This window comes from Ammospiza nelsoni, chromosome 20 (genome assembly GCF_027579445.1).
Source record: "Ammospiza nelsoni isolate bAmmNel1 chromosome 20, bAmmNel1.pri, whole genome shotgun sequence".
Classification (NCBI taxonomy): domain Eukaryota; kingdom Metazoa; phylum Chordata; class Aves; order Passeriformes; family Passerellidae; genus Ammospiza; species Ammospiza nelsoni.
In genome coordinates, this window is record NC_080652.1 from 3,394,756 (window position 1) to 3,421,070 (window position 26,315).

At 47.5% G+C, this 26,315-nt stretch overlaps 1 protein-coding gene across 1 annotated transcript; it reads right to left on the reverse strand.

The window, feature by feature from the left end:
- Positions 1–384: 384 nt before the first annotated feature.
- Positions 385–22,889, reverse strand: TNFSF15 (TNF superfamily member 15). The gene is made up of 4 exons (XM_059486601.1): positions 22,701–22,889; positions 14,143–14,194; positions 12,531–12,578; positions 385–5,925 (listed from the first exon to the last, which is right to left on the reverse strand). Exons 1-4 carry the CDS (start codon positions 22,887–22,889, stop codon positions 5,498–5,500), a joined length of 717 nt encoding a protein of 238 aa, XP_059342584.1. The 3' UTR covers positions 385–5,497.
- Positions 22,890–26,315: the final 3,426 nt, after the last annotated feature.

Consider the following 26,315-nt stretch of genomic DNA (forward strand, 5'->3'; position numbering starts at 1 on the left):
TGGGAGGGTAAGGACAGCCAGGCTGGAGCTGGAATGGGTTTAGGGGTGCCCAGGGCTCTGCTGCCTTCACTTGGACTCTCATCTGGCCAAAATTTCCTGGTTGGGTTGTGTCTGTCAGCCAGGAGCTGAGCAATTGGGAATGCAGAGTTCCCAAAATGCTGAGGTGTTTTTGCGTGTTGTTTTTGCCTTATGAAGTGCAAGTGTCTGTAAATTCTCAGGGGAAAGTCTGGACCTGATTTCACCTTGCTGAGGGACCTCTAACTGCATGAAATAATGATTATTCACACATTTACACACAATCAAACTGGTTTCTTCTACATCAGCATTAGCTGGTCACTCTTAATTGTGATTAGTGTTTTGGGAAGGGACTGGGATCAAAAGTGGTCACATTTGTTAAGCTGCATTTTTATTATCATAAAACTTGGGAAAATATAAAGAAGTTAAGTCAGTTCTTATGGTAAAGATACATCTCAGTGCTGAGGGACAAGAAAAAGACAATCCCTTCTAGAAAATCCCTTACAATAGCAAAATGCTATTACTGGTGTGTAACACCCACATCGGGGCAAAGATCCTTGACATTTTCTGATTCTTCTAAAGAATGAATTCTCTCCTCATTTCTCATCTGAAATGATGGGCCACTCACAAGACAAATAAAACAAAGGACAGGGTGGTCAGTTGTGCCATAGAAGGGTGAAAAACCAAGATTCCTTCAAAATTCTGGAATATTGTGTTGAAATTTTCAAGCGAATTCCTAAATCTGTTGGGCTTGGTTGGGGACCTCCTTTGTGGAGAGGTTTGCTCATCACATCCCCTGCCAAAAAATCATCTCAGCAGCATCTTTTGGGTCCATCCTTTGGACTCTGATCCTGCCAACACCCCTGTGCTGGACAGTCCCTGCAGTCGCTCCTTGATTTGGAAGATTGCTCCAAACCATGATGGAGCTGAGGATAAACACAATTAAATTTTTTAATTTGAGGCATGCAGGTTTTACTCCTCCCATCCTCCAAACAGGAGCTGGTTTTTACCATGATCCCCTTCAGCCACATGCTCAGGGCTGTGCTCAGCACAAATAAATGTTGGCAGGATTGGAGCTGCTTTCTTTATACCTTGATTAAAATTTACTAAATTTATTTCTGCGTGTGCATGGAGAGAAAGTTAATGCTTATTTATCAATATTCAGTTTTTAAGGGGAAAGGAAGTGGTAGGAACTCTGATGAATTTAGGTTGTACTTAGTGTTAGTTTTTTGGGGGATGAAAAGGATTAGGGAAGAAGCCAACTCTTAAGAGCTAGAATATTTTGAGCAGTTGTTAAATAATAATTTGATACTTCTTCTTTCAGTGGTTTTGTTCTGAAAAGTGCTTTTGGGTTCTTTTTCCTAAGAAACGGGAGGGTCAAAACCTAAAACCATATGTTTAACCTCATTTAGCTCAAGCTGCCTATTTCACATTTTTTTCTCCAGATTCCATTTTTTTTTTCCTAATAGTTTTAGTTTCACAGGCCCTCCCAAAACAAAGCACATGCTGAGCTTGACCACAGACTTTAAGGTCACTACTTCCCATGACCAGATCTCACCAGCTTCTCATTTAATTGAAAATGCTGATGCCTGGGCATTTTCACATCTCAAGAAACATTTTATATTTTCTAGCTCAACAAATACAAGTTTCTGAGAATACTTGTGTCCTTTTTTAACTTAAAAAAAAAAATTAAAACTCTGAGAATCCACAGTTTAGGTTCAGTCTCTTGGAGAGATTTCCCTCTAAGCTTGACTTTGGTCTCACTAAAGTGGCTTTATTCTGCCTTCATGCCTTTGACTTCTGTGGAAGAATATCTAATATAAAACTGGGCCAAAATCAGCCCCAGAACACTTATTATATGTGCTGGTCACTGGTACAGTAACATTATTAGCACTGAAAAGGGGGGAAAAAAGGGAATATCGAGAATTTCCACGAGGATGCATGTGGGGATCAATATGCCTGCACCACTTTAAAACAAGTAATGCCACATATATTGTTTTATGTCCTATAAAATGTGTGCTAAATGTGCTCCAAGCTGGTGTGGGTCATGGGGTGCAAAAGCTCTAACTGGACTAAAATAAATATTTCTATGGATTATGGAGAATCACACCTGGAATGGAGCTGCAGCAGGCAACATTTTGCTGCTGAAATTCATCTTTAGTGTGCAGTGGACACAAATCCCGTGCTAGAAAAGGCTCATTATTGCCAAAGGAACTTCTGGGGACTTCTATGGAATATTCATGAAAATAATAAAATAAAAGTTGTGTGTATATCCCATATTCTGGCTCTTTGTATGCCAAATGTTGCATTCCCCACTCCTCTGCCCCAGCCCTCACAATTCCCATCGTTCAGCACACCAGGATTCAGTGATGGTGCCTTGGGATACAGCTTCCCTGAGAATCTGCTGTCCCAGCCTGTCAGGATTGCCTTGTGCCCTCAGAATGATCAGCTCAATGGTAGAAAAGAGAAGCTTTTTGAATTACTGTAGTTATCCCAGAAGAGAGAGAATTTCCCTTCCAATTTCCTCCAAGGATAAACCAATTTCACACTATTTTGCCCTTTGCAGAAGCTCTCCTGCCTAATTGCCGGGAATCAGCTGTCTTGGAAAAATGATTTCAAATCTTCCTTTATGAGACTGACCATGTTGTTTTGTGTGCTGGTCACCTAAAGTGCTCTACATGTTCCAAAAGCTGCAGATTTTGTGTTTTCATGAGTTCAGATCCTGCTTTGGGCACACAACCAAGTGATCAAAGACTCAACGTGAGGTGTTGGGGGAACACTTCACAAAATTTGAGCTATGGAAAGTCTCAGGGTTTCACTGGGAGTAATTTTGTCTAGAATTGCCAAGAGTGGGGGATTTCAGCAGGTTTTACCCTGGTTGAGTGGAGGGGGTCTCTGAGCAGCAGGAAGAGCCCTGAAAAGGAGCAGGATCACCACAAAAAGGCTGAGGTTGTGTGTGCTAAGCACTGAAGGGATAATTGGGGAATAACTGCTCCAAACACAGCTTAAAAAACTAGGCTGGGCAGGTGGAGATAAAATAGGAATAAGGGCTCAAAGATGGAAGCGATCTGGATCATAAAGACCTAAGAGGATCCCTTGACCCTGGGTGTTTCCATGTGCCTGCAGGATAAATTAAATTTACTTTCTCCAATCCAAACCTATTTTGAGATGTCACTTTTCTTTGTGAGCTGGAGAAATTGAGTGTAAAAATGGCATCTGGACAAAGAATGTCCTTGCACCTAATGGACAGGGCCAGGAAGGCAGGAGGGAGCAAGAGGACAGCTGAGATGTGGATGTGGGGAGGGTGAAGGATGAGTCAAAGAAAGGACGGGGAGCCAAACTGGGATGAGGTTTTGATGCAGGGAATTTGTCAAGCTCCCCAGATTGGCAGAGTTGTGCCAGGAGCCAACACTCAGTGATGAGACTCAAGGAAAATCTGGAAGCAGGAAAAGAGGGCAGGGCAGGGTGGCAAAGTCCTGGATGTTCTGATGCGCCTAAAACAGGGAAGGACTGAAACTGTTTGGTCCAGGAACTGCAGGATAGGGAAGAATGGGCAAAGCCCCTCCACTTTGAGATGATTTACCACAAAAGACCTGCCAGTTTTCATGTCAGCAGGAAGGTCCTCACACCAAGACATGAAGACATCCTGGTGTTGCCTGGACCTTTCCTCCTCCTGCTCTGATCCTTTCCTCCCTTCCCAATCTCCTTGGCCTCTCTCCCTGCTCCAGCTGCTCCACTGACAGCTCAAGAGATCTTCCTAGAGCAACAAAAGGTCTCCTGGTGGGAAGGGCTTTGCCATGGACACATGGGCTTGTCCCCAGCACAAAGCCTGTGCCCAGTTCATCTCTGCAGACACAGCCCCTCATCCCCACCACTGCAATTCCTCACCACTGATGGGGGCACCTGGGGCTCCACCAGGGCTTTGGGTGGAAACATCAACTCAGGGCCAAAGCCTTGCTGTCATTTCTGGGCAAGAAGTGGAGAAATGGAGGAGATCCAAGGAGGTGAGGCAGGGGAGAGCTGCAGAGCCTGGTGGGTGCTTGGCTGTGAGACCTCGGGGCTGCTCAGGGTGTAAAGTCCAAACCCATGAGGGTCCTGAGGCACTGCTGGAGATGCGTTTGCTGCAGGAGGGGAGGGGAAAATGGGCATTTCCCCGAGAGGCAGAAAGCTCTGTGGAAATGAATAAGTGCAGGTGGAAGTTAAACAGCCCTGAGCTCCACCAGGATGCTGTTTTTGGTTCTTTTCACCATGTGGGGACAACTGGTGGCCAACCTTCACCCAGGGCAAGGCTGGGGGGTCCCCTGGGGCCACCATCAGCTGTGGTTGGAACCCAAGCAGTGATTTCTTCAGTTGCATTTGCCTTGCATTAAATATAATGAAAAGCAAAACACGGCAGAGGTTTTCTCCCAAAATTTCAGTGGCTGATTTAGAAGTGTGCAAAATTTTGCTCTGTGTCTCTCTTTACCTTGGTTTTTTTTGCTTTTTTTTCTTTTTTCTTTTTTTTTTTTTCTGTTATCCTAAAGTTAGGACCTGGAGGGGACATTCCACTTTCATGCTGAAACAAAAAGTGTTTTGTGTGTTCCCTAGATCTTTTTCAAAATATTTTGAGGCTGTATAGGGACTTAGAGAACTGTAATTAATTTTTTGGAAAAACCAAAAATCTCAAGTAGCTGCTGCAAAGCACATGATATAATTTTAATCTACTTTACAGGGAAGTTGGAAGGGATTAATTAAGCAGTTAATAATTAACCTGAGCTTTATGTTAGTGCAAAGTACTGAGTAAATGTATTCATAAGGAAATTATGAGAAGTAATTACTTTTTAGAAAGGAGAATCTGAAGAAGGGTCATGCAAAACTATACTGAAAGTGCTGGAGAAAGCTCAAAACCACTTTTTTTTTGGAGTTAAGGAAATTGTACATTGAAGGTGGAATTTGGGACATAGCCTAGCTCAATATTCAAGAAGAAACTTCCTACCCACAGGTATCAAATGTTCCTCCTTAGCTTACAAAGTTTTGAAAAACTTTCAGCTTTTGCTTTCAAAAATACATTTTCCCCCCTCCATTTTTATAATTTGGCTTTTCTTCGTTTGTTTGTTTTTGGGGTTTTTTGAGTGTTGTTTATGTTTTTGTTGGGGTTTTTTGTTTGTTTTGTTTTTTTTGTTTTTGTTGTTTTGGGATTTTTTTGGGGTTTCTTGAGGTTTTTTGGGGTTTTTTTTTAGTTAGTTTTTGGTTGGTTTTTGTTGTGTTTTTTTGGGGGGTTATTTCACTCCAACCTGCAGCTTCACCTTTCCCTACCCATTAAATTAAGGCTCTAGCGAGCTGCAGGGGAGTGATGGCACAGAAGAAGAAGAAGAAGACGAAGAGGAAGAAGAAGGCAAACAACAGAGATCTCACCCCAACATGCTCCCACAAAACCAAAACCCAACAAAATGCCCCCAATGACCCTGGAGGGATCCCCCACCATCTGCTGCAGGCTGGAGCCCTACAGCAGAAAGGCCCCAAAGAAAGTTTTGTGCTCCTTGGTGTAATCCACCAGCTTGATGTCACTCACGTTGACCATCAGCTTGTCTCCCACCTCCAAGGAGACCACAGCACCCAGGTAGATGGGCTGGAACCAACCATTGCCGTTCTCACTGAGGGTCTTGGTGCCCGTCAGCAGCTGGGTGGGCTCGGGGTAGCTGTCAGTGACCTTGGTGATGATCTCAGTGACAGAGCTGGCCTTGTGGCTGCTCTCCACGGGCCCTCGGAAGGTGACCTGGGCGTACACGTAGTAATCTCCGGACACGGGGATCACCAGGGCGTTGCTGGAGTAGCTCAGGTTGTTCTTGGTGAAGGCCAGGCCTCGCTTGTCCTCCCACTGCAGGATGGGCATGTGGCTCCCCACGGTGCTGGCCAGGTCCTGCCTCTTCACTGCAGCGGGGAGAGAGAGGAAGAGGAGCGTGGGTCAGGGTGGCACAGGGTGCGTGGGACCTGAAATCTCTGCTCTGAGAGGACTGGGGTTTAAACAGGGTGAGTAAAAAAGCTGGAGCAGAAATGTTCCTATTTCAGGGCTTGAAAACTGAGCTGAATGGGCTGCAGGACTGTGGGAAATGGATTTGGAGAGAGTTCTTAGGGTTTGATAGAAAGAAACCCTAAAAGAAACCTTTTTATCAAACCCGTAGGGTTTTGTTGTGTTTTTTTTTGGGATTACTTCACTCCAACCTGCAGCTTCCCCTTTCCCTACCCATTGAATTAAGATCCCTTAGGGTTTGATAAAACATCCTCCTCCTCCTCCTCCTTCTTCTTCTTCTTCTTCTTCTTCTTCTTCTTCTTCTTCTTCTTCTTCTTCTTCTTCTTCTTCTTCTTCGTCTTCTTCTTCTCCGTCTTCTTCTTCTTCTTCTTCTTCTTCTTCTTCTTCTTCTTCTTCTTCTTCATCTTCTTCTTCGTCTTCTCCTGTGCCATCACTCCCCTGCAGCTCGCTAGAGCCTTAATTTAATGAGTAGGGAAAGGTGAAGCTGCAGGTTGGAGTGAAATAACCCCCCAAAAAACAACCCTAAGGGGTTTGATAGAAGGAAACCCTAAAAACTCTCTACAAGTCCATTTCCCACACAGGACAAGTGCCCAGTGGTGTTCTCCAGGGTGCCCACAGGGTGTCCAGGACTGAAAGCCAAGGGTGCTCTAGGAATATCCTGACAGTGTAAGCTGTGCCTGGGGGTCCTGGTTGTGGGTCAGACCCCAAGGGATGAGCTGTCCATCCTAAAGGCTGGGTCTCCTGGCACTGGGAAGATGGAGATGGCTTTACCTTCCCATCTCACCCATTTCCAGAGTGAAAACCTTGTCCTCAGGTGACACCAGCACTGGGACAGTTGTACCACGCTTGTACCTAAGGGTTGGGCACAGGAAGAGGAAATTCTAAACCAGCTTTTCCTTCAGGAGGGGTGGATTGCAATTCTGTTTCTTAGAAAGACACTGCTGAGCTTGCAGAGTGCCCACACTGGTCACCACGATGTGTCACCACTTGGACTTCTCCTCCTGCTTTTTCTTAAGGGGGTTGGGGCTCCTCAGCCCTTCTCCTCCTCTGTGCTCTCAAGGACATCTTTTGTAGAATTGCTTTTGGTTTACCAAAGTCACTGGATTTTAGCAAAAAACCCCAAAGACCCCACTGTGCTTCAAGAGCTCCGATTCCAAAGCAACACATTCTATTTTAAACCATTTTTATCCCTCTCTTCCCTTTTTTTCTTTCTTTAATGCTTGTCTGGAACAAAATACTACATTTGGAGTCAGCCTCAACATTCCTCTAGGCTTTTTTTGTTCCCAATCTTGTGCTGAGCAGATTGAGCTCCAATCCTGACCCCAGGTTCGGTCTGATCCAAGCTGAGGATGCTTCCCAGCCTGCAGGGGAAAAATGAGGGAATTGCTGCCCTTTTGCCTTCACCACTTTGATTTCTCACACTCAACAGAGAGGACAATAAACCTCAGCCCTTGCATGGTTTTCTGCAGGGAATCAAGAGTTGTCTCTGCTCTTTACTGCCTGTCACATGGAATTGTTGTGCTAAAACAGCAGCAGTGGGAAGAAGAGGATAAAAACCATGAAGATTATCTCAGGTATTGAAATGAACCTGGAAAATGAATGATGGATGCTTAGAAAAGATTGAGGGAACAGAGTTCCAGGAACTGAGACCTTTTTAATGAGCTTGTTAATGTTTAAAGCTGATTTTTATTCAGTATTTGGGGAAAGGGGTGTGTGCATGGGAAGGAGGGCAATGGAATGCAGGTGAGGGAAGGCTTTGGAATTCCCTTGGCAATAACCTATAGGTCCATCCTGAAATGAGACTCAGAAAAAGGAATGTGCTCATGTCCTAGTGGCATCTGTTTCCCTCTTTTCCAATAGTGAATAATCCATGAGGATACAGGAAGCTGTTAAGAGTGCAATTCCTTTTATATTCTCTGGGTAGCACAACAAAATAACAGCCTTTTTTTTTTAGTGCTGAAGTATCAAATCCTTCTGATCTTTTCCCAGGAGGCAAAGGATGGGGAAAGTATTTCAGGGATGGGGAAGACAGACAGGGATTGTGGCAGCAAGGAAAGCTAAATTATAGAACTATTATAAAGGTTACAGACAATGGAGTGGGGAATAAAAGAATAAAAGAATAAAAGAAAGTGAAAGTGCTCCTGGTCTGCCTTCATCTGCATCCACCTCAATGCATCATCCCTCAGTTCAGGGACTTTCTGAATCCTGGGAAAAGCTCAGCTAGCTTTGGATCACTCTAAGCTTTGCAAGAGCTCAGAGCAATTAATCTCAGAGAGCAGAGGAAATCTTGTTTGAGGTGGGAAGAATGAGGAAAGATCAGAATAGTTCCAGAAAATGTCCTGGGCTCTATTCCATCTCTGGAATTTTGGGGGAATTTGAAGAGAAGCTGCCTGTGAAATATTCTTTTCTTGTAGAATGATGGATTTAAAATGTCAATGACACTCAATCCCACAATGAATTTTTATATTAGTTATAAAATAGATTTTATTAGTTTTAGAATATGATAAGATCTCAAATGAACTACATGACTTCTTGACTTCCAGAATTAGTCAGGTTTCACAGCTTTAACCTCCCTTTTAGGATGAATCTCCCTCTATTGATGCTCTCTATTTTCAAGTTAATTAGTTTTTCCCATGCTTTCAGTAACAGGAGAATAAAAATGAATGTTCAAGTGCTTTTTAATACAGCACAGCTCCTTTTCTAGCAGCAGCTGTACTTTGTACTTGTCATTTATTTATTTATTTCCTAAATTCTGGAGTTCCTCTTCCTGCAAATATACCTATGATGCTAATTCTTAAAGAAATTAAAATCTGCTTTTAATAAGAGCTTCATTGCCACAGTTCCTTCTGTTTTCTCACACACTATAAATTTCTGGCATCCCCTAATTCTCCTGTCCCCAAATCCCTTTTGGCTCAGTCCCTTGCTGGAGAATCCCTGTTGCCTGTCAGATTTGGGATCTATTTTGTGCTGAATTTGTGGGGTTTCTGCAGTTCTCAGCACCAATGGGAAAGACTAATCCTGAACTCTGAGTCTGAACAGGAGTCTGGAGCCTGTGGTGAAGCCCTTGTGGTGCAAGGTCCTGTGTCCTCTGCTGCTCCAGTTCATGCCCTGAGGGTTTAATAAAGGTGATTTGGAGGCAGAAATGAGGCTCTGGCCACATTTAGAGGTGGCTTTGGGACCACACAAGGAGGAGCATGAGGCAGGTGCCAGGTTTGGGACCAAATGAGGAGGAGCATGATCCAGGTGCCAGGTTTGGGATCAAATGAGGAGGAGCATGAGCCAGGTTTGGGACCAAATGAGGAAGAGCCATGAGGCAGGTGCCAGGTTTGGGACGAAATGAGGAGGAGCATGAGCCAGGTGCCAGGTTTGGGACTAAATGAGCTGGAGGATAAGGCAGGAGCCAAGTTTGGGACCACATGAGAAGGAGCACGAGCCAAGTGCCAGGTTTGGGACCACTGCAGCACCAGCAGCACGAGGTCCTGCAGCATTGGCCATCCCCTGTGCCACAGGCTGGTGACAAGAAGGAACAGGCACTGCCCTGAACTCTGACCCCAAACCCAACCAAGTCAATGGGGAGGGGATGATGGCAAGGCAAGGAGAAGCCCCAAATGAACATTAATGCACAGGAGGGGACTCTGAGCTGGGTTTTGGCACATCTCAGTGGGTAAAGCCATCAGGGAAGGCAGATCTCGATTCCAGACTGGGTGAATAAAAATTCTCAGTGTGAGTTAAAAAGGCCAAGAGCAGCTGGAAGATTTATCATAAAGGAACAGGCACCAAAACATGGAGCTGCTCTGCTACTGCCAATTAATCAGTGCATTCCCAAAGAACTCCATCCAATTCTCATTCCTCTCACTCCTCTGCTCTTACCTTCACAATAGATGTGCCTAAAACTAGAAAAAGACAGAATAAAGGTGTGGAAGAGATTTCCTACAGTTTAGGATTTGTACCTTCACATTGAAAACAACACCTGAGGTGGGGGAATGTAACAAAGATCAGGGGAATAACTATTCCTTTTACATTTTCTGTGTTCAAGTAATTGTTTCTGAGAAGAGAGCACCAGGGTGGAGCCCAAGAAATTATTATGCACAGAGTTGAAAATAACAGGAAATATTTTCTGCCTGCAAAGTGCTGTTAAGATGGGAAATTCATTGCCACAGGGATAAGCACCAGGAATATGTTCAGGTTAAAAAAAGGTCAAAGAAAATCCATAGATATTCAGTTTCTTGATGACTACACAGCACAGCACAGAAAGGAGAGAGAAAATTCCTTCAAGTTTCCCCTTTTCTTGCTCTTTTCTATGGCCAGCAGTGACTAGCCCTCAGTGGAATGCCAGAGAGGATGGACACAGACCCTGGGAGGCTGCCTAGGAATGATAGCAAAGGAATTTTTTTGTAAATATAGGGGCTGGAGAAATGTGGAGAAAACTGCTGGGTGTTTCCCTGTGGCAGCTGGGCTTTTGTGCAACCCAGGGAAGTTCCCAGCAGCAGGGCAGAGCTTGGGCTGCTCCTCTGACTCACTGGAGCCTCTGGGCCTCTTTGCCAGGGGGGATTTAAAAAACCAAAACCTTAAATTAGCAAGGTTTTGCTCCTTAAAACTGGCACTTGTGCAAAGATGTGATTGTGGCCAAGCCAGGTTTGGAGCTCCAGAAACCCCCATGGCAAAGGGAAAGGCACAAAGGAAGGAGCTGCTGGATCAAGGAAAGGAAACTGTGGTGGGAAAGCATCAGCCCTGAGCTGCAGAGTGATGGAGCCCTGGGGGTGGATTTGGATCTCTGCAGGAAATATGAGAGAAACATCCCAGCATTTCCTGCATTCCTCAGGTTACAAAGTGCACCCTGGGGTGCTGGGGAAGCCTCTGCAGTGAGCTGTGCTTTGCAGAGGGATAAAAGGCCTCAGGCCAGCTGGAAAACCCTTTGGCACTCACTGCATCCACACTGGAGCCTCTGGGCCTCTCTGTCAGGGAGGTTTTAAAAAACCAAAACCTTACAGTAGCAGACAGGCTCCTTTTGCTCCTTAAAACTTGAGCAAAGCTGTGATTATGGCCAAGGCCAGGCCGGGTTTGGAGGTCCATGGCAAAGGGAAAGGCACCAAGGATGTGCCTCAGGAAGGAGCTGCTGAATCAAGGAAAGGAAACTGTGCTGGGAATGCATCAGCTCTGAGCTGCAGAGTGATAGAGCGCTGGGGATGGATTTGGCTCTCTGCAGGAAATCATCCCAGCATTTCCTGCATTTCTCAGGTTACAAAGTGCACCCTGGGGTGCTGGGGAAGCCTCTGCAGTGAGCTGTGCTTTGCAGAGGGATACAAGGCCTCAGGCCAGCTGGAAAACCCTTTGGCACTCACTGCATCCACACTGGAGCCAGGCAGGAACTTTTCTCTGGGAATACCTAAATTTTCCATGTGGGTGGAGCTGGTGAGGGTGGGGGATGTCTCAGGGCAAGGTCCTTGGGGTGGTGATGGCCTCAAGGCTGAGGTGGTGACATGGGGACCTTGGAGATGCTGGCAGCCCCTTGGAAAGGCATGAGAGACCTTTGGAAAGGCAAGATAACCCTTTGGAAAGGCATAGAAAACTCTTGGAAAGGCAAGATAACCCTTTGGAATGTCATGGAAACTTCTTAGAAAGACATGGAAGACCCTTGGAAGGGCATGGAAGCCTCTTGGAAAAGCACTGAAGCTCTTGGAAAGGCATGGAAGCCTCTTGGAAAGGCATGGAAACCCTTTGGAAAGACATGGAAACCTCTTGGAAAGGCATGGAAACTTCTTAGAAAGGAATGATAACTCTTTGAAAGGTATGGAAGCCTCTTGGAAAGGGTTGGGAGACCCTTGGAAAGGCATGGAAACCTCTTGGAAAGGGATGATAACCCTTTGGAAATGGATGATAACTCTTTGTGAAGGCATGGAAGCTCTTTGGAAAGGCCTGGCAGCCCACCCTGTGACAGGACTTTGTGATGGCACCTTCCCACCATGACATAAAAGCTCAGAGGGCTCAGCTTGGCATTACCTTTCCCTGCTTGCTCTGAAATGTGTCAGAGACTATCTCACTGAAAACAGGGGAGAGGATTAATGGGAATATGGTGTGTGTGGAGTCTGAGTCAGGCTTTGCAGAAAAATAAACTAAAACTAGCTTGATTTGGCCAGATTTTGCTCCAAAACTTGTAATTCTTGTCAATTCACTGCTCCACAAGGGCTCACATGAGCTCCTTCCCTGCCTTTTCTGGGGATTCAGCAGATCACTGAGACATTAGGAACCTGTTTCAGTTCAGTTACAAAAGCTGGTCATTCAGTGAAAGAAACAGCTCAGAAAAGTGACATTTCTGTCAGCTGTCCCTTTGTGGGCCATTTCCTGCAGACACACTGCACTCAGCCTGGCCTGCTCAACAAGGCAAAGCTGATTATTCTGCTCCTCATGTTTCCTGCAACACCTGCTCCCACCAGACCCACAGGGACCAAGCTTACTGAACCACAACATTGGCTGTAAAAAGGCTTTAGTGGTGAACAAGAATTACCTGTCAGGTGAGCTCGTGGCTTCTCTGTACTGGAGAGAGTGTCTGTAACTGAGGGAAAAGGGAGAAAAATGGTGTGAGGATGTTTGCTGCTGTTCAATAATAAAATTACAGAATATTCTGAGCTGGGAGGGACTGAAGGGATCATCAATCCCACCCCTGTCTCTGCACAGACACCTCAGAATCCTACCCTGGGCACCCCTGGCAGCGCTGCCCAAAGGCTCCTGGAGCTCTGGCAGCCTCGGGGCCGTGCCCATTCCCTGGGCAGCCTGGGCAGTGCCAGCACCCTCTGGGGTAAGAACTTTCCCTAAGTCAGCAAAATGTGAGTTGTGATTTGTTGCAGACATCTTTTTTATGAAAAATCCTTTCTTTAGGATTTTTCCTCCTGAGAAGCTGGGAGGCCTCAGGAACAAAATGTAAACAATGATTATCTGCTGCTGTGGAATGCAACAGGTGCATCTGGGATTGGTCTCATGTGGTTGTTTCTAATTAATGGCCAATCACAGCCAGCTGGCTCAGACAGAGAGCCCAAGCCACAAAACTTTGTTATAATTCTTTGCTATTCTATTCTTAGCTAATCTTCTGATGAAACCTTTTCTTCTATTCTTTTAGTATAGTTTTAATGTAATATATATCATAAAACAATAAATCAGCCTTCTGAAACATGGAGTCAGACTCATCTCTTCCCCAGTCCAAGAACCCTGGGAACACGGTCACAGTAATTGACTCCCCTGAGGAAATGTGCAGGCTCTTTCTGAGTCAGGGATGATTTGCTGAACTCTTACTGACCCCCATGAGGTGATAAATGCAAACAGGGGAGTTTGGCAGAGCTGCTGCAGCACCAGCAGGGCACATTGTGGCTGTGTCCTGAACTGCTGGAGGCAAACAGAGGGGAATTGTGAGGAGCACAGGCTCCCAAATCCCTGCTGGTGCTTGTTCAGGGAGTCCCACTGACCCTGCAGCGTCACTGTGATATTTTATGAAAAAATCCCTTTGCCAGGATTTCTTCTCCTGGGAAGATGGGAAACTTTAGCTTCTCCCTGTTTTGCTGCTTTGGAATGTGATTTGGAGAATTGTTTACCAGCATGTGAATTGTTTTAATTTAATGACCAATCACAGCCAGCTGTGTCAGGACTCTGGTCAGTCACAGGTTTTTTATTACTCATTCTTGTTAAGCCTTCTGATGACTCATTTCTCTTTCTTTAGTATAGTTTTAATATAGCCTTTTTGTATATAATATAATATAATATAATATAATATAATATAATATAATATAATATAATATAATATAATATAATATAATATAATATAATATAATATAATATAATATAATATAATATAATATAATAATCAGTCTTCTGAGAAGTTGTAGTCAGATTCTCATCTCTCACCTCCTCCTGGGGACCTTCACAACACCCCAACACTGCAGAGCTGTGGGGGAAGCCTGTGCCTGCACAGCTTTCCCAGCCTGGGGTTAGAAATATTCCCATTTCACTGTGCCCACTGTTATCTCCCTCAGTGTGCCCTGCCTGGCTTGTCTGGGCAGGGATTGGGGTGCTGAGGGCAGAGGTGTGCTGGGATTGCAACACCACAGGGGAAAGGGTGGCAAACTCACCAGCAGCCAGTGCTCGTTGCTTCAGGAAGATAGAGCCCCTCTCCTCTGTGACCTGCAGGGACAGGGACAGCAATCAGCTCAGAGGGGCTGTGGGAATTAGCCCAGAACATGGAACAGCTGCAGTAACATCTGTCAGAGGGTCGGGGGGGTAGGACCGTGGGGACAGACGGAGACAAGAGATCTCTGGAGCCAGGTTGTGGAACTTGGGGTTTATTGCAAAGGGCCTGGGTGCAGGGCCCTGCTGGGAGCTGCCAAACACAGCTCAGAGCAGGCCTGAGAGAAGAGAGACAGTGGTAAAGAGGGTGTAAGAGAGAGAGGATGAGCGGGTAAGAGAGTAAAATGGTAAGAGAGCGAGGTTCCCGTTACAATAAAACAAATCTTCTGTGTTGAATATTCTAATTCTCACTAACCAATCTAGTACAAGATACAAATCCTATGGCATTTACATACAGCCTATAAGAATCATTACATTATCATACTGTGTTACATTTTAAACCCTCCAAACTCCTCTTTGGGCCCCTTCTGCCAAGCTGTAGGGTCTGCTCTGACCCTTGGGCCTGTCTGCAAGCAGAGGGTGTTGTTCCATCCAAAGCGGATCACCTTCAGCTGGCCACACCATTGTTTTCCAGTTGTTCAGTAACTGAGGGATCTCAAAGCTTGCTTTCATTTCAATCTCACTTATAGTTTCCATATTCTCAAAATCTTTTGCCAGGCAATCACATTTATAAGGCCTTCCTGTTTCATCTTCCCCAACAAACATCAGTGAATTCAGATGGAGCATTTTGGCTAAAAGGTGAGCCCTGATGAGTCTTTGTTCACTGCAAGACATTTCTGCTGTTGGCTTAGAGCTGCCCTCATCTCTGACAGGTTCCAGGACCAGGGGGGTTTGTCAGGTTCTGAGCTGGACAAACCCCAGCAGAGTGACCCAGCCATGCATGGTGACAGTTCAGCCCTGCTGGAGCCTCTCTTGCCCTCAATCCAGGCACGGCAAGAAGAGCAAAGGGACAGATTCTCCTCAAGGCAGCCAGGTCTGAGCCCTTACAGGAGCAAAGGTTCCCCACAACACCAGGACAGACTGAGGTGGGTCAGCTCCACCTGCCTTTTGTCCTTCACCCAGACCAAGGCTGTTCCTTAGGTGTGTCTGGAATTCTGGGTGTCCTCCTGGGGAGCAGGAGCTGAGCAGAGCCAGGGAGCAGCTGCAGGGTGAGCTCTGCTGCTGGGGTCCGCACTGGGGAAAGGCTCATCCTTGCTCTCCTCTGCAATTCCCTCCTGGAGCAGGACACTCCCACTGCCCTCATGGCCCTGAGGCCCTGCCTGGCTGTCACCGAGCTGGGGCAGTCCCGAGGGGCTGTGCCTGTCACACACTCGGTGCCCTGAGTCACCCGCTGTGCCTCCTGAGTCACTGGGCACGGCACAGGGAGCAGGCTGGGGGTCGGGGGATGCTGTGGGGTGCTGGGGATGGTGGGGGTGCTGTGGGTGCTGGGGGTAGCGGGGATACTGGGGATAGTGGGAGGTGCTATGGGGATGATGGGGATACTGGGGGATGTTGTGGGATGATGGGGATGCTGTGGGATCCTGGGGGGATGCTGGGGTTTCTGGGGATGGTGCGGGATGCTGAGGATGCTGGGGGATGTTGTGGGATGCTGGGGGATCATGGGGAATGATGGGGGATGCTGGGGGATAGTGTGGGATGCTGGGGGTGCTGGGGATGGTGTGGGATGCTTGGGGATGTTGGGAGATGCTGCAGGATGCTGGGGATGGTGGAGGATGGTGAGGGGTGCTAGGGATGATGGGAGATGATGGGGGATGGTGGGGATATTGGGGGGTGCTGGGGGATGTTGCCAGATGCTGAGGATGCTGCCTCACATCTGGCCTCGCAGGGCTGTGAGGAGCAGCCCTTGGAGCAGCCTGGGTTGTGCTGACCCTCAGGACTGACCCTTGGAATTGACCCTCAGGGCTGTCAGGAACCCCCATCCCAGAACATCTTTCAGGAGCACACAGGGCTGGCATGGTGTGTTTTATGGGCAGACACCAAAACCACACAGAATAAACTGAATAAACCACCCCTGGTCAGCTCATAACAAAGTATTTGAGGCACTTTGCCCAATAAAACCTAGAACAATATTAATATGTAGATGCTGGAGCTGGCTCCTGCTGGCTGTGTCTCAAACACTGCAGGAGAAGGAGAAAATAGAGAATTTCTATTGGCTGGGGAAGGGGAATGTTTGTGGAAGGAGAGGCATCCTGGCCTGCCTGGGGTTGGGGGCTGCTCCAGGAAAGCCAGAGGCAGTTTAATGTTTTACTGGAAGTAAACATCCGTGTGCTGCTGCAGCAAACAGTCATTCCTAAAATAGCTGCTCCAGCCTGGTGGGGAAAAAAATTGAGAAGGAAACAACAGGAAAAATTCTCCTTTTTGTTTTATATTCCCTCGCCCACCTGTACAGAAATGTGTGGCCCAGCCCCAGCAGCCTCCTGGCACAGACTGGTGTGAACTTCCAGTGTGGCACTGGGTGAACGTCCAGAACATTGGTGCTGTGCTGTGCAGGAGATTCCTGAGCCTTTCCTCGTGTGTGAGAAGTTTCAAGGTCCTGCTCTCTGTGGTGACTAACCCTGCTGATGTGACTCAGCCCCAGCCTTTGTCCCCTGCCCTGGTGGGAAGCACAAGGTCAGAATTTAGGATTTCCCTCACTCTCCCCTGCCTTTCAGCCAGGTGTATTCACCTAGAAGTATATTTACACATTCCTTGAGTGGCATTTCCTACCTATTTCCCAAGTGACTAATTCTCATTATTGATCCCATTCTCTAAGGATTCTGCAGGCAGGGAAAAAAACCAATCCCAAACCTATATTTAAGAATGCAACTTCTGTGGAACTGTTTACATACTTGAAAGCTTAACTTCTGCTGAAGTTCCTTGTATAAACTTGGATGTTGCAATCCAAACAGAGGTGGCAGGAAAATGGGAAGGAGAGCAAGAAGAATTCTGCTTCTTCATAAAAGATAACAAAAAGGTTTTGTTTAAACCTAAATTTACTTGTTTCCTAAGAAATCCAGCTGGAAACTCCAGGTGCAGGAGCTGCATGGGACAGAGCAGATAGAGCAGGGGGACACAGCAAGGCGTGAAATTATTCTGTTGCTTGGCAAAGGTATGGCTGTTCTTCTTTTCCCTAATTGTGCTATCTCATACATGTGTAAATATAAATACAACTCTCCTGCAGAAGATGTTTTAGCAGCAGACAATGCTGCATAATGGCCAGGTGTCAGAAATAGGCACAGCTGTTGTGCATGGATGGGGAGGGAGAGCTGAGCAGCAGGAGCCAGTGCAGAACACTCACACAATCAGTGCTTTTCTCTCTTTTCCCTTCCTTGCTCAGCTGTGGTTCTGTAAAGTTCACAGCTTCAATTTTCCCTTTGGTCACTGTGGAGAGCCCAAGCACTGAGTGATGCTGAAAACCCCCCCCTGAGCTGACTCACAGATGTTTGAGCAGGCAGCTCTAATGGCCCTGGGCATTGCTAGGTGCTGAACACTTCTGCTACCACAAACCTCCAAAAAGCCCCAGTGCATTTGTATCCAGGTATTCTAAACCCAAACAGGAGGGCTGATATCCAGTGGCGTGGCAAGAGCAGCTGGCTGTGCAGGCAGAGGGGCTGATGAGCTGAATGAATTCCCCCAGCTCCTCCATCTCAGCCCTGTTTCACAGGGAGGGGCTCTGCAGGACATGTGCAGTACATAAACCAAAATTTTTCTAACTTCAGAGATGCTGCATGGCCTGGGCTGGGAATTTTTGGCAGGAGCTGGTCTGTGCCAGTAAAAACTGGCTTCAATCAGAACATTTTGCTGCCCAGTGGGAGGCTGTACCCAAGGCATGTGCTCACAAGGAACATCTGCATCCAGCAGCAGGATTTAACTGGTGCTGGCTTTGGAGGGAGAATCCCAACACCTGGGCCCATCCAGGTGTGCTTGCTCCCCAGGTATTTCTCCTTCCCCAAAGATCAGGAAGCTTTTGAGGTTCTCCTTCCTTTATGGGCAGGCCATGAGGGCAGATCTCTCCTGGGGTTTGTTGCCAGCTTTCCAGCAAGATCCAGGTGGAGCCTCTGGGATTTTCCAGTTCCTCCTGCTCTGCAGCAGGTCCCTTCTCCACTGCCAGCTGACATGGCACAGATCTGGTACACAGCTGAATGTCCAACCTTTGGGACAGGGTTTGCAATTCCTATTTATGCTGCTTGTGGTGCGCCAAGAATGCCATGAAAAATAAACCCAAACACCAACTCCTCCAGGCCACAGGACCTGATGCTCTGCTGAGTGGGATGCTGAGGCAGCCAGAGCTGCTCTCCTGTGCCCTTCCATCAATGGTTTTGGGAACTCAGCCTGAAACTTGGCTTCTCTTTGAGGAAGGATTGCCCTTCCTCCAGCAGGGCACCACTATGGCCTTAAAATAGATTTCCTGCTAGTAGCACAAGCCACGTGTTCTGGTTTCAAAAACGCTTTTTTCCTCTCCTCCCTCTGGACTGAAGCACAAAAGAAAGTGGTTTCTCTTTCCCAAAGGAGCATGGAGGAAGCCTGGAAGGTGTCCAGGGAAAACCATCACCAGGCTGGAATTATTCATCCATTGCACCATGACACACAGAGAACACTGGTAGCCCACACATGTCACTGTAATGACATAACCTGCCCTGCTTTTTCCTGAAAGGGACATTTCCAGAGAAAGGGATGAGTTTGCATCCCTTCAGAGGCACCAGGTGACACCAGGGCCAGGCAGGGATGACCAAGGTGCCTCGCCCTGTGGGCAGCCTGCCCAGGGACACTCCCCTGTTACACAAACCTGGCCAGGTTTCCCTTCTCCTCCTGGCTCCAGGAAGCACTCAGGAATTCCATGTGCTCCTCACCTGCTGAGTCCCTCCCTCCTCCCTGGGCTGTCCCCAGAGCACTGGAAGGTGACAACTGTGTGTGGGCAGAGCTCCGTGGGGCAAGTAGAGGACTCCTCCTGTGGGTGCAAGGGTCAGGAGGCCAATGCTCATCTGGGGCAAGCTCGGGGCTGCCCACTCATCCCACAGTGCCCAGGGCACCTACACCCCAAACCAGTGCCCCAGAGAGCTCTGCCACACATGGCTGGTCCCAAACTCCTGACCTGAGCTGTCAGTGGGGCACATGAGGACAGAGCCATTTAGCAAGCTTTGAATGCAGAATGAAATGCAAAAAGACATTTTCCCGAGACCTTTTATGCCCAGAAATATTCCCAGGGCTTGAACCTCTCTGAACCTGCAGGCTCCTGGGGGGTATGGCTCCTTGGGGCATTCAGAGGCAGCCACACAGGCAGAGACACCCACCCTGTGTGCTGTCCTGCTGGACAACAGTGATGGGCACAGGGAGCAGAGGGGATGGTGGGCACAGAGAGCAAGAGAGTGAATAGTGGGAACAGAGAGCAGCACAGAGAGCAGCAGAGTGAGAGGTGAGCACAGAGAGCAGCAGAGAGAGAAGCAGAGGGAATGGTGGGCATAGAGAGCAGCGCAGAGAACAGCAGAGTGAGAGGTGAGCGCAGAGAGCAGAGGGAATGATGAGCACAGAGAGCAGCAGAGTGAGTGGTGGGCACAGAGAGCAGCTCAGGGAATGGTAAGCACAGAGGACAGCAGAGAAAGCAGCAGAATGAATGATGACCACCAACAGCAGCAGAGGTAGTGGTGACCCCAGAGAGGAGCAGAGAGAGCAGCAGAGTGAAATGGTGAGCACAGAGAGTATCACAGAGAGCAGCAGAGTAAGTGATGAGCACAGAGAGCAGCAGAGGGAATGGTGGGCACACAGAGCAGCAGAGGGAATGATGAGCACACAGAACAGCAGAGTGAATGGTGTGCACACAGAGCAGCAGGGGGAATAGTGGGCACACAGACCAACAAAGGGAATGGTGGGCACACAGAGCAGCAGGGGGAATAGTGGGCACACAGACCAACAAAGGGAATGGTGGGCACACAGAGCAGCAGAATGAATGAAAATCGGGCTGTGGCAGGGCCCAGCAGAGGTGCAGCTGCTCCCCCAGCAGAGGTGCAGCTGCTCCCACAGCACCCCTGGCACCCTGCCAGCCCCAATGACTTTCCTCTTCCTCCATGGGACTCACAGAGGTTGTAACTCCTCTATCACCTCGTAACATCATTGTGGAAACATTACGTGTTGCTAATTAGGAGCAGGTGCATGGGAATGCATACCAGAGTTGCAATTCCAACCGTTTATGATGTGCTTTTCCTCTTAAGGAGCCAAACCCACTCATAAAAGAACTTTTCTCTGCTAACCCTGCCAATGGGGTCATGATCCAGGAACGCATTGGATTGATTAAACAAGTTAACATTTGATTATTCTTCTGCTCCAAGATTGTTTCAAGACTGAACTGTTCTTCTCTGGTGGGACACAAACAAACCCAGAGCAGCAGCACAATGTCCAAACCACCTTGTGAATTTTACCACCCCAACTTCAAGCAGCACCCAGCTTTCAAAGCTCCTCCACGTTCAGCCTCTGCTGTGCTGTAATCCCACATTTCCAGAACTGAAGGCCCCCAAATGCTCTGAGATCGTGCCCAGCCCCTGAGGGAATCTGTGCTGTGGCACCTGCAGGCAGGGCAGCCTGGAACTGACGGCAGTGACACGGTCAGGGCAGCATCACTCAAGAAACTGCCAGATTTACCAGCCTGAGGGGCTGCAGCAGATTAGAACCCAGTGAGGAAGAGGATGCTGCACCCTGAGCATCACCCAGGCAGAGCAGCCTTGGGGTGCCAGCAGGGCCAGCACAGCCCTGGGAGCCACCAGCAGCTCTGCCCTCCCTGAACATCCCCAGGCTAAACTCGAGCCAGTGGACAAACTGCCTTTGAGGCCACCCAAAACCACCCCCTGCTTTCTGGTTAACTGGGGAATTTCAGACCTGAAGCTAAAATTCAAAGCTTAATTCACCAATTTAGAGCACTGAGCTCACAGCCTCCCATGGGAATAGGGAATTGCAGGAGGGATGGAGCAGCATGGAAGTTTGTATGGCTGGGAGCAAAGTCTGGCAAAGGAGAAGAGCTGAGAGGAGACCTGGACTGAGAGAAAGTTCTAATGGGGAGTTAAAAACAGGATGTGAAGTTTAGGGCCAGACTCCCTTAATTGCCTCAAATCAGAAGTTCACATTAATAACAATTAATTATTCACCAGAGCTGTAGCTGTCAGCCCAGTGACGGATGACTGACCCACTGACATCAGCAGATCTTCCTGAAATCACACACTGTGAGGGGAAGCCACAGATTTAACCCAGAAGAAGGGAGGAGAATGAGCCATTGCATCAAAAAATCTGGCAGAAATCACTGATATTTTTTTAAGTATTCCCTGCAGCACAGCAATAAAAGTTAAACAGTCCTGTACTCCTGAAATTAGACACTGCCAAGGAAGTAACAGATTTAACCCAAAAGAAGGGAGGAAAATTAGCCATAGCATCAAAAATCTGGCAGAAATCAGTGATTTTTTAAGCATTCCCTGCAGCACAGCAATAAAAGTTTCAAAGCCATCTACTTCACTTGTGACCTCAGTGAAAGTAAGAAACCGTTAGTTAAAAAAGAACGAGCAATAATCAGATTTATCCTCGGGGTGAGGAAGAAGGAATGCAACAGTGAGTCTCACATGTGCCCTCAGACAGGAGAAAGTCACAAAGAGCATTAAAAATGTTTCACGGACTGGAGAAATTCACAAAGAGAATTAAAAGCACTCCAGGGAGGCTCCGTTGGGAGGTGCAGACGGCGCTCAGGTGTGCCCAGGTGTTGAGAAGGATGAAAGTTTGACAAGAAAGTCTCACAGGTATGTATGCTTAGCAGAAAGACTTTTAGATGTAGGATCTGAAGAAGGAATAGAGGTGGAAGCAAGTTTTGATATAGAAGAAAAGAATTACTGGCTAACCAAGGAGGCAAAGGGTGTGTGAGTTAGAAGGGGTTTTTCTGACTTAGAGCAAAGGATAAACCCACCCCAAACGAGATGATGTTTTTACCAAGCAGAAAGAGAGCACGGGCAAACAAGTCAGCAAAGTTGCAAGTAGAAAAAAGGTCTCAGAATTATCCATTGTGAGAAAACTTAAAAACAACTTCTAGCTTAAACTGTAATATACTGACTTTTAGTGACTGAAGAACAGTAACATAAATATGGTAATTATAGTAGTTATGAGCTATAGGTATAGCAGCTATAGTAGCTATAGGTAAAAAAAAGTTAAAGTATAGATTGGTTCTAGTGTACTAAGATGCTCAGCAAAGAAAAGTATATAATGCATTGTAATCAAAAGAAAAGTACAGAATGCATTTGTAACCAAAAGAATAGAATGCATTGTAACCAAAAGAAAAGTATAGAATGCATTGTAACTAAAAGAAAAGTATAGAAGGCATTGTAACCAAAAGAAAATATATAATGCAATGTAACCAAAACCAAAGGGTCTCCAGACATTGCTGCTGGAGCTGACGGCTGTAGGCACAGGCTCTGTAACTCACAACCCTGGATGTAATAAAACTGCATTTTGAAGAGGCTCCTGGGGTCCCGCATCCCTCCCTTCGGCTCTGCCTTACCTGTCCGCAGGATCTGGGCGCTCTCAGGTTCCCGACCAGCAGGTAGGCGATGGGCAGCATGAGCAGCAGCACGGCCAGCAGGCAGAAGAGCAGCGCACAGCGGATCCTGCGCAGGTCCTGCCGCAGCCGCATCCCCGCTCCGAGCGCGCTGCCCGCAGCCTCCGCTCCCATCTCCGCCGCGCTCTCCATGGCTCCTGCGAGGGGAGCCGGGCACCGCCAAACCTCCTGTGGCGCCTGCCCTGCATGGAGACCCCCATTAAATAAGAGCAGTGCGGAGTGTGGGAAGGCACCGGGCGCACGCACTCCCTCCCTCCCTCCCGAGGAATGCACCGCCTACAGTAGAAACCCGGCAGGAGCCGCGGGAGCGCTCGGCCCCGCTCCTGCCTCCCAGCGCTCCTGCTCCCCCCGCTCCCTGCTGGAGGAAGCCAGGAAAGTCCCGCTGGGTGGAGCCAGGATCAGCCCTCCTGCTGGTGGTGCTGGTGCCGGGTCGGAGCTCCGCGAGGTTTTCCGCCTGGCAAAGGGAACGTGAAACCGATGGGAGTGAAAGTGAGAAGCAGGGGGAGAGCGAGAGGCAGAGAGAGCGCAGCCCGGCAGTTTCTTCTTTCCCAGAGAAAGGGGAAGAGGCATTTGGGGAAGGTGAGATGACAGGAATCAAGTGACCCCAGAGAAGGGGTCCGCTTCTCTGAAGTGTTGCTTCATCCCCTTCATTTTAGCAGAATTCACAAGAGGCTTCCCGTTGCTCAATGTTCACCTTTTGCACCAAACCGTCAGGAACAAAATCAGATGTTTGTCTGCTCTGGGGCTCATCTTCTCCCAAATCACCTTAATTAAAAACCTTAACAAAACGTTGTGCTCTCACAGGAATCTGTTGTTGCTACTAGGACAAGTGTGATTTTACTGTACTTGGGGGAAAAATGATGTCAGTGTTACTTGGCTGACAGCTGCTACCCCTGACACAGAGGAGCTGCAGCCTGTGGAGAGCCTCTGGACCTGATCTGTGGATATTCTTAATTCAGTTGGAGAAAGAACAGAAAGCTGAGCCTGCAATTTTAGAAGAAAATAATTAAAACAATTATTATTTCTCTTTCTGTAACCATTGTTTGTAGTTATGGTTCTCCACAGTGTGCTATTCATAATCATTAATAAAGTGAGATGTTTCTACTTTGAGCCCAATCAGGTCCCAGCTTAGCCAGTGAGACTATAAAACTCATAACTTCTTGCTTACAACTTCTTGCTCACAACTTCTTGCTCTGCTGTAATTCCACATTTCCAGAACTGAATTCTTGCTAATAAGGAATTATTCTATTTTACCTTCTGATCCACCTAAAGACTGGAGTATTTATATCCATCCCTGACTCAACAGAATCACTGATCAGCAGCACAAATGGGAGGAACAAGCTCTGCTGGCAGCTGATGTCCAGCTGGAAAGGGGTTCCTGTATCCCAGCAAAATTCCTAAATTCCTTCCTTGCTCCCTGCCACTCTGCAGCAGCCCACCCTCCCCAGGGAAATCTCTCATTTAGGAAGTGCTTGGCATGCAGATGTTGCCATTTAGACTTGCCCAGACTGTTGAAATTGGTTTTTTTTGTCCCCAGGAAAGTTGTCATAAAAACAGAAACTTTCTTTGAGGTGTATGTGCCCACACAGTGATGTGCAGGAACTTCTCCTTTTTCCCTGGGTAGAGAAACAGGCTGGAAACTTCAACACTTTTTTTAGTGAGAGAGATTTGGTTCCTCCCCACAAAAAGCTTTTCAGATTTGGGCTTTAAAAAATAAGTTCAAGGAAAGAAAAGTATTTTCTCATGTGCCAGGCTGTCTGTAACATCCCTTTTCCTCATAAAAATTCAGCCAGCTCTTCTCACTTCAATGACACGGAAAAAAAAAAAATCTTCCTATTGCAATAGCTGGGTGCAGCTCTTAATGTTCTGGAGAGCTCCAAGTCCTGCTCTGAGCAGAACATGTGGTTTGGTCAGCGAGGCTGAGGCTGCCAGCTGCAAGAACAGGATCCTTGCCAGCGGAGCAGAGAGGGAAGAGACCAAGGAAAGAGAAAGTATGAAAGAGTAAGCAAGAAATAGTGAAAAGCAGGATGGTTTAGGGAGATGAGAGAGAATTCTGGAATGGTTTGGGTTGGAAGAGACCTTAAAGGTCCCCTAGTTCTACCATGGGCAGGGACACCTTCCACTGTCCCAGTGCTCCAGCCTGGCCTTGGGCATTGCCAGGGATCCAGGGGCAGCCACAGCTGCTCTGGGCACCCTGTGCTGTGACCGTGTTCACAGGGGTCTCAGGTTGAAGGAAGAGATGAGGATCTGACTCTGTTTCAGAAGGCTTATTTATTGTTTTATGATATATATTACATTAAAACTATACTAAAAGAATAGAAGAAAGGATTTCCTCAGAAGGCTGGCTAAGAATAGAATAGCAAAGAATGATAACAAAGGCTTGTGGCTCGGACTCTCTGCCTGAGCCAGCAGAGTGTGATTGGCCATTAATTAGAAACAACCACACGAGGCCAATCCCAGATGCACCTGTTGCATTCCACAGCAGCAGATAACCATTGTTTACATTTTGTTCCTGAGGCCTCTCAGCTTCTCAGGAGGACAAATCCTAAGGAAAAGATTCTTCATAAAAGATGTCTGCGACACTGTGCCAGGGCCTGCCCACCCTCACAGCCAGGAATTCCTTCCCAATATCCCATCTAAACCTTCTCTCTCTGAGTTTGCAGCCATTCCCCCTTGTCCTGGCACTCCAGGCCCTTGGACAGTCTCTCTCCATCTTTCCTGAAGCCCCTCCAGGCCCTGCAAGGCCACCCTGAGGTCCCCCCAAAGCTTCTCCTCTCCAGGTGCACAATCCCAGCTGTCCCAGCCTCTCCTCCCAGCAGAGCTGCTCCATCCCCTGATCCCCCCGGAGCCTCCTCTGGATCTCTGCAGCAGCTCCAGCTCCTCCCTGTGCTGGGCCTGGGCTGGGGCAGCTCTGCAGGTGGGGTCTCACCTGGGCACAGGCACAGGGGCACAATCCCCCTGCCCTGCTGCCCACGCTGGGCTCAGCCCAGGGCTCAGGGGGGTTCTGGGCTGGTTCCTGCCCAGCTTCTCACCCAGCAGAACTTTGTAAAGCACCAAAGGCTCCGTGCTCCAATCCCAGCCAAACCACACCACTCCTGTCAGACCTTAGAAAAGTGACTGATTCTGTTTCCTTCCTTAATTCACTGTTTGTTTTCATTTAGGTTGTAAAACCTTGGGGACAAGGATTGCTCTCTGCTTTTGCAGAGCCCAGATCTCATTTCAGGGTAGGTGTGGCTCCATTTATCCTCCAATAAAACTCATATTTCTCTGAAGTGCTGTGTAGACAAGTGATTTTTTTACCTATTTTTTCCCCTCTGGGGTCCCAGTTGCATATTCTACGGCAAAATAATAAAAAAACCCAATACTAATATTTTGACCACGAGTGTCAAAGTTAATTTTCTCTTCACTGTGAGTGCTACAAAAAGCTGAAAATATATTCAAGGCACGAGCCTTGCCAGCAGACGGAAACAGATATCTGCAGGGAATGCCAGGAGTTTATTTTTATTTTATTTGCCAAGGATTTCCAGGGGAGCCAGCTCTGAGTTACAACAGCTTGTA

Bases quoted from the DNA above. Each gene is read 5' to 3' on its own strand.
- TNFSF15 (XM_059486601.1), bottom strand. From the start codon at position 22,889: ATGGAGAGCGCGGCGGAGATGGGAGCGGAGGCTGCGGGCAGCGCGCTC. The intron at 12,579-14,142 runs GTGAGTTTGCCA...CTTTTCCCTCAG, and splicing joins GCAACGAGCACTGGCTGCTG to TTACAGACACTCTCTCCAGT. The intron at 5,926-12,530 runs GTAATTCTTGTT...TCCCCGCTGCAG, and splicing joins GCCACGAGCTCACCTGACAG to TGAAGAGGCAGGACCTGGCC.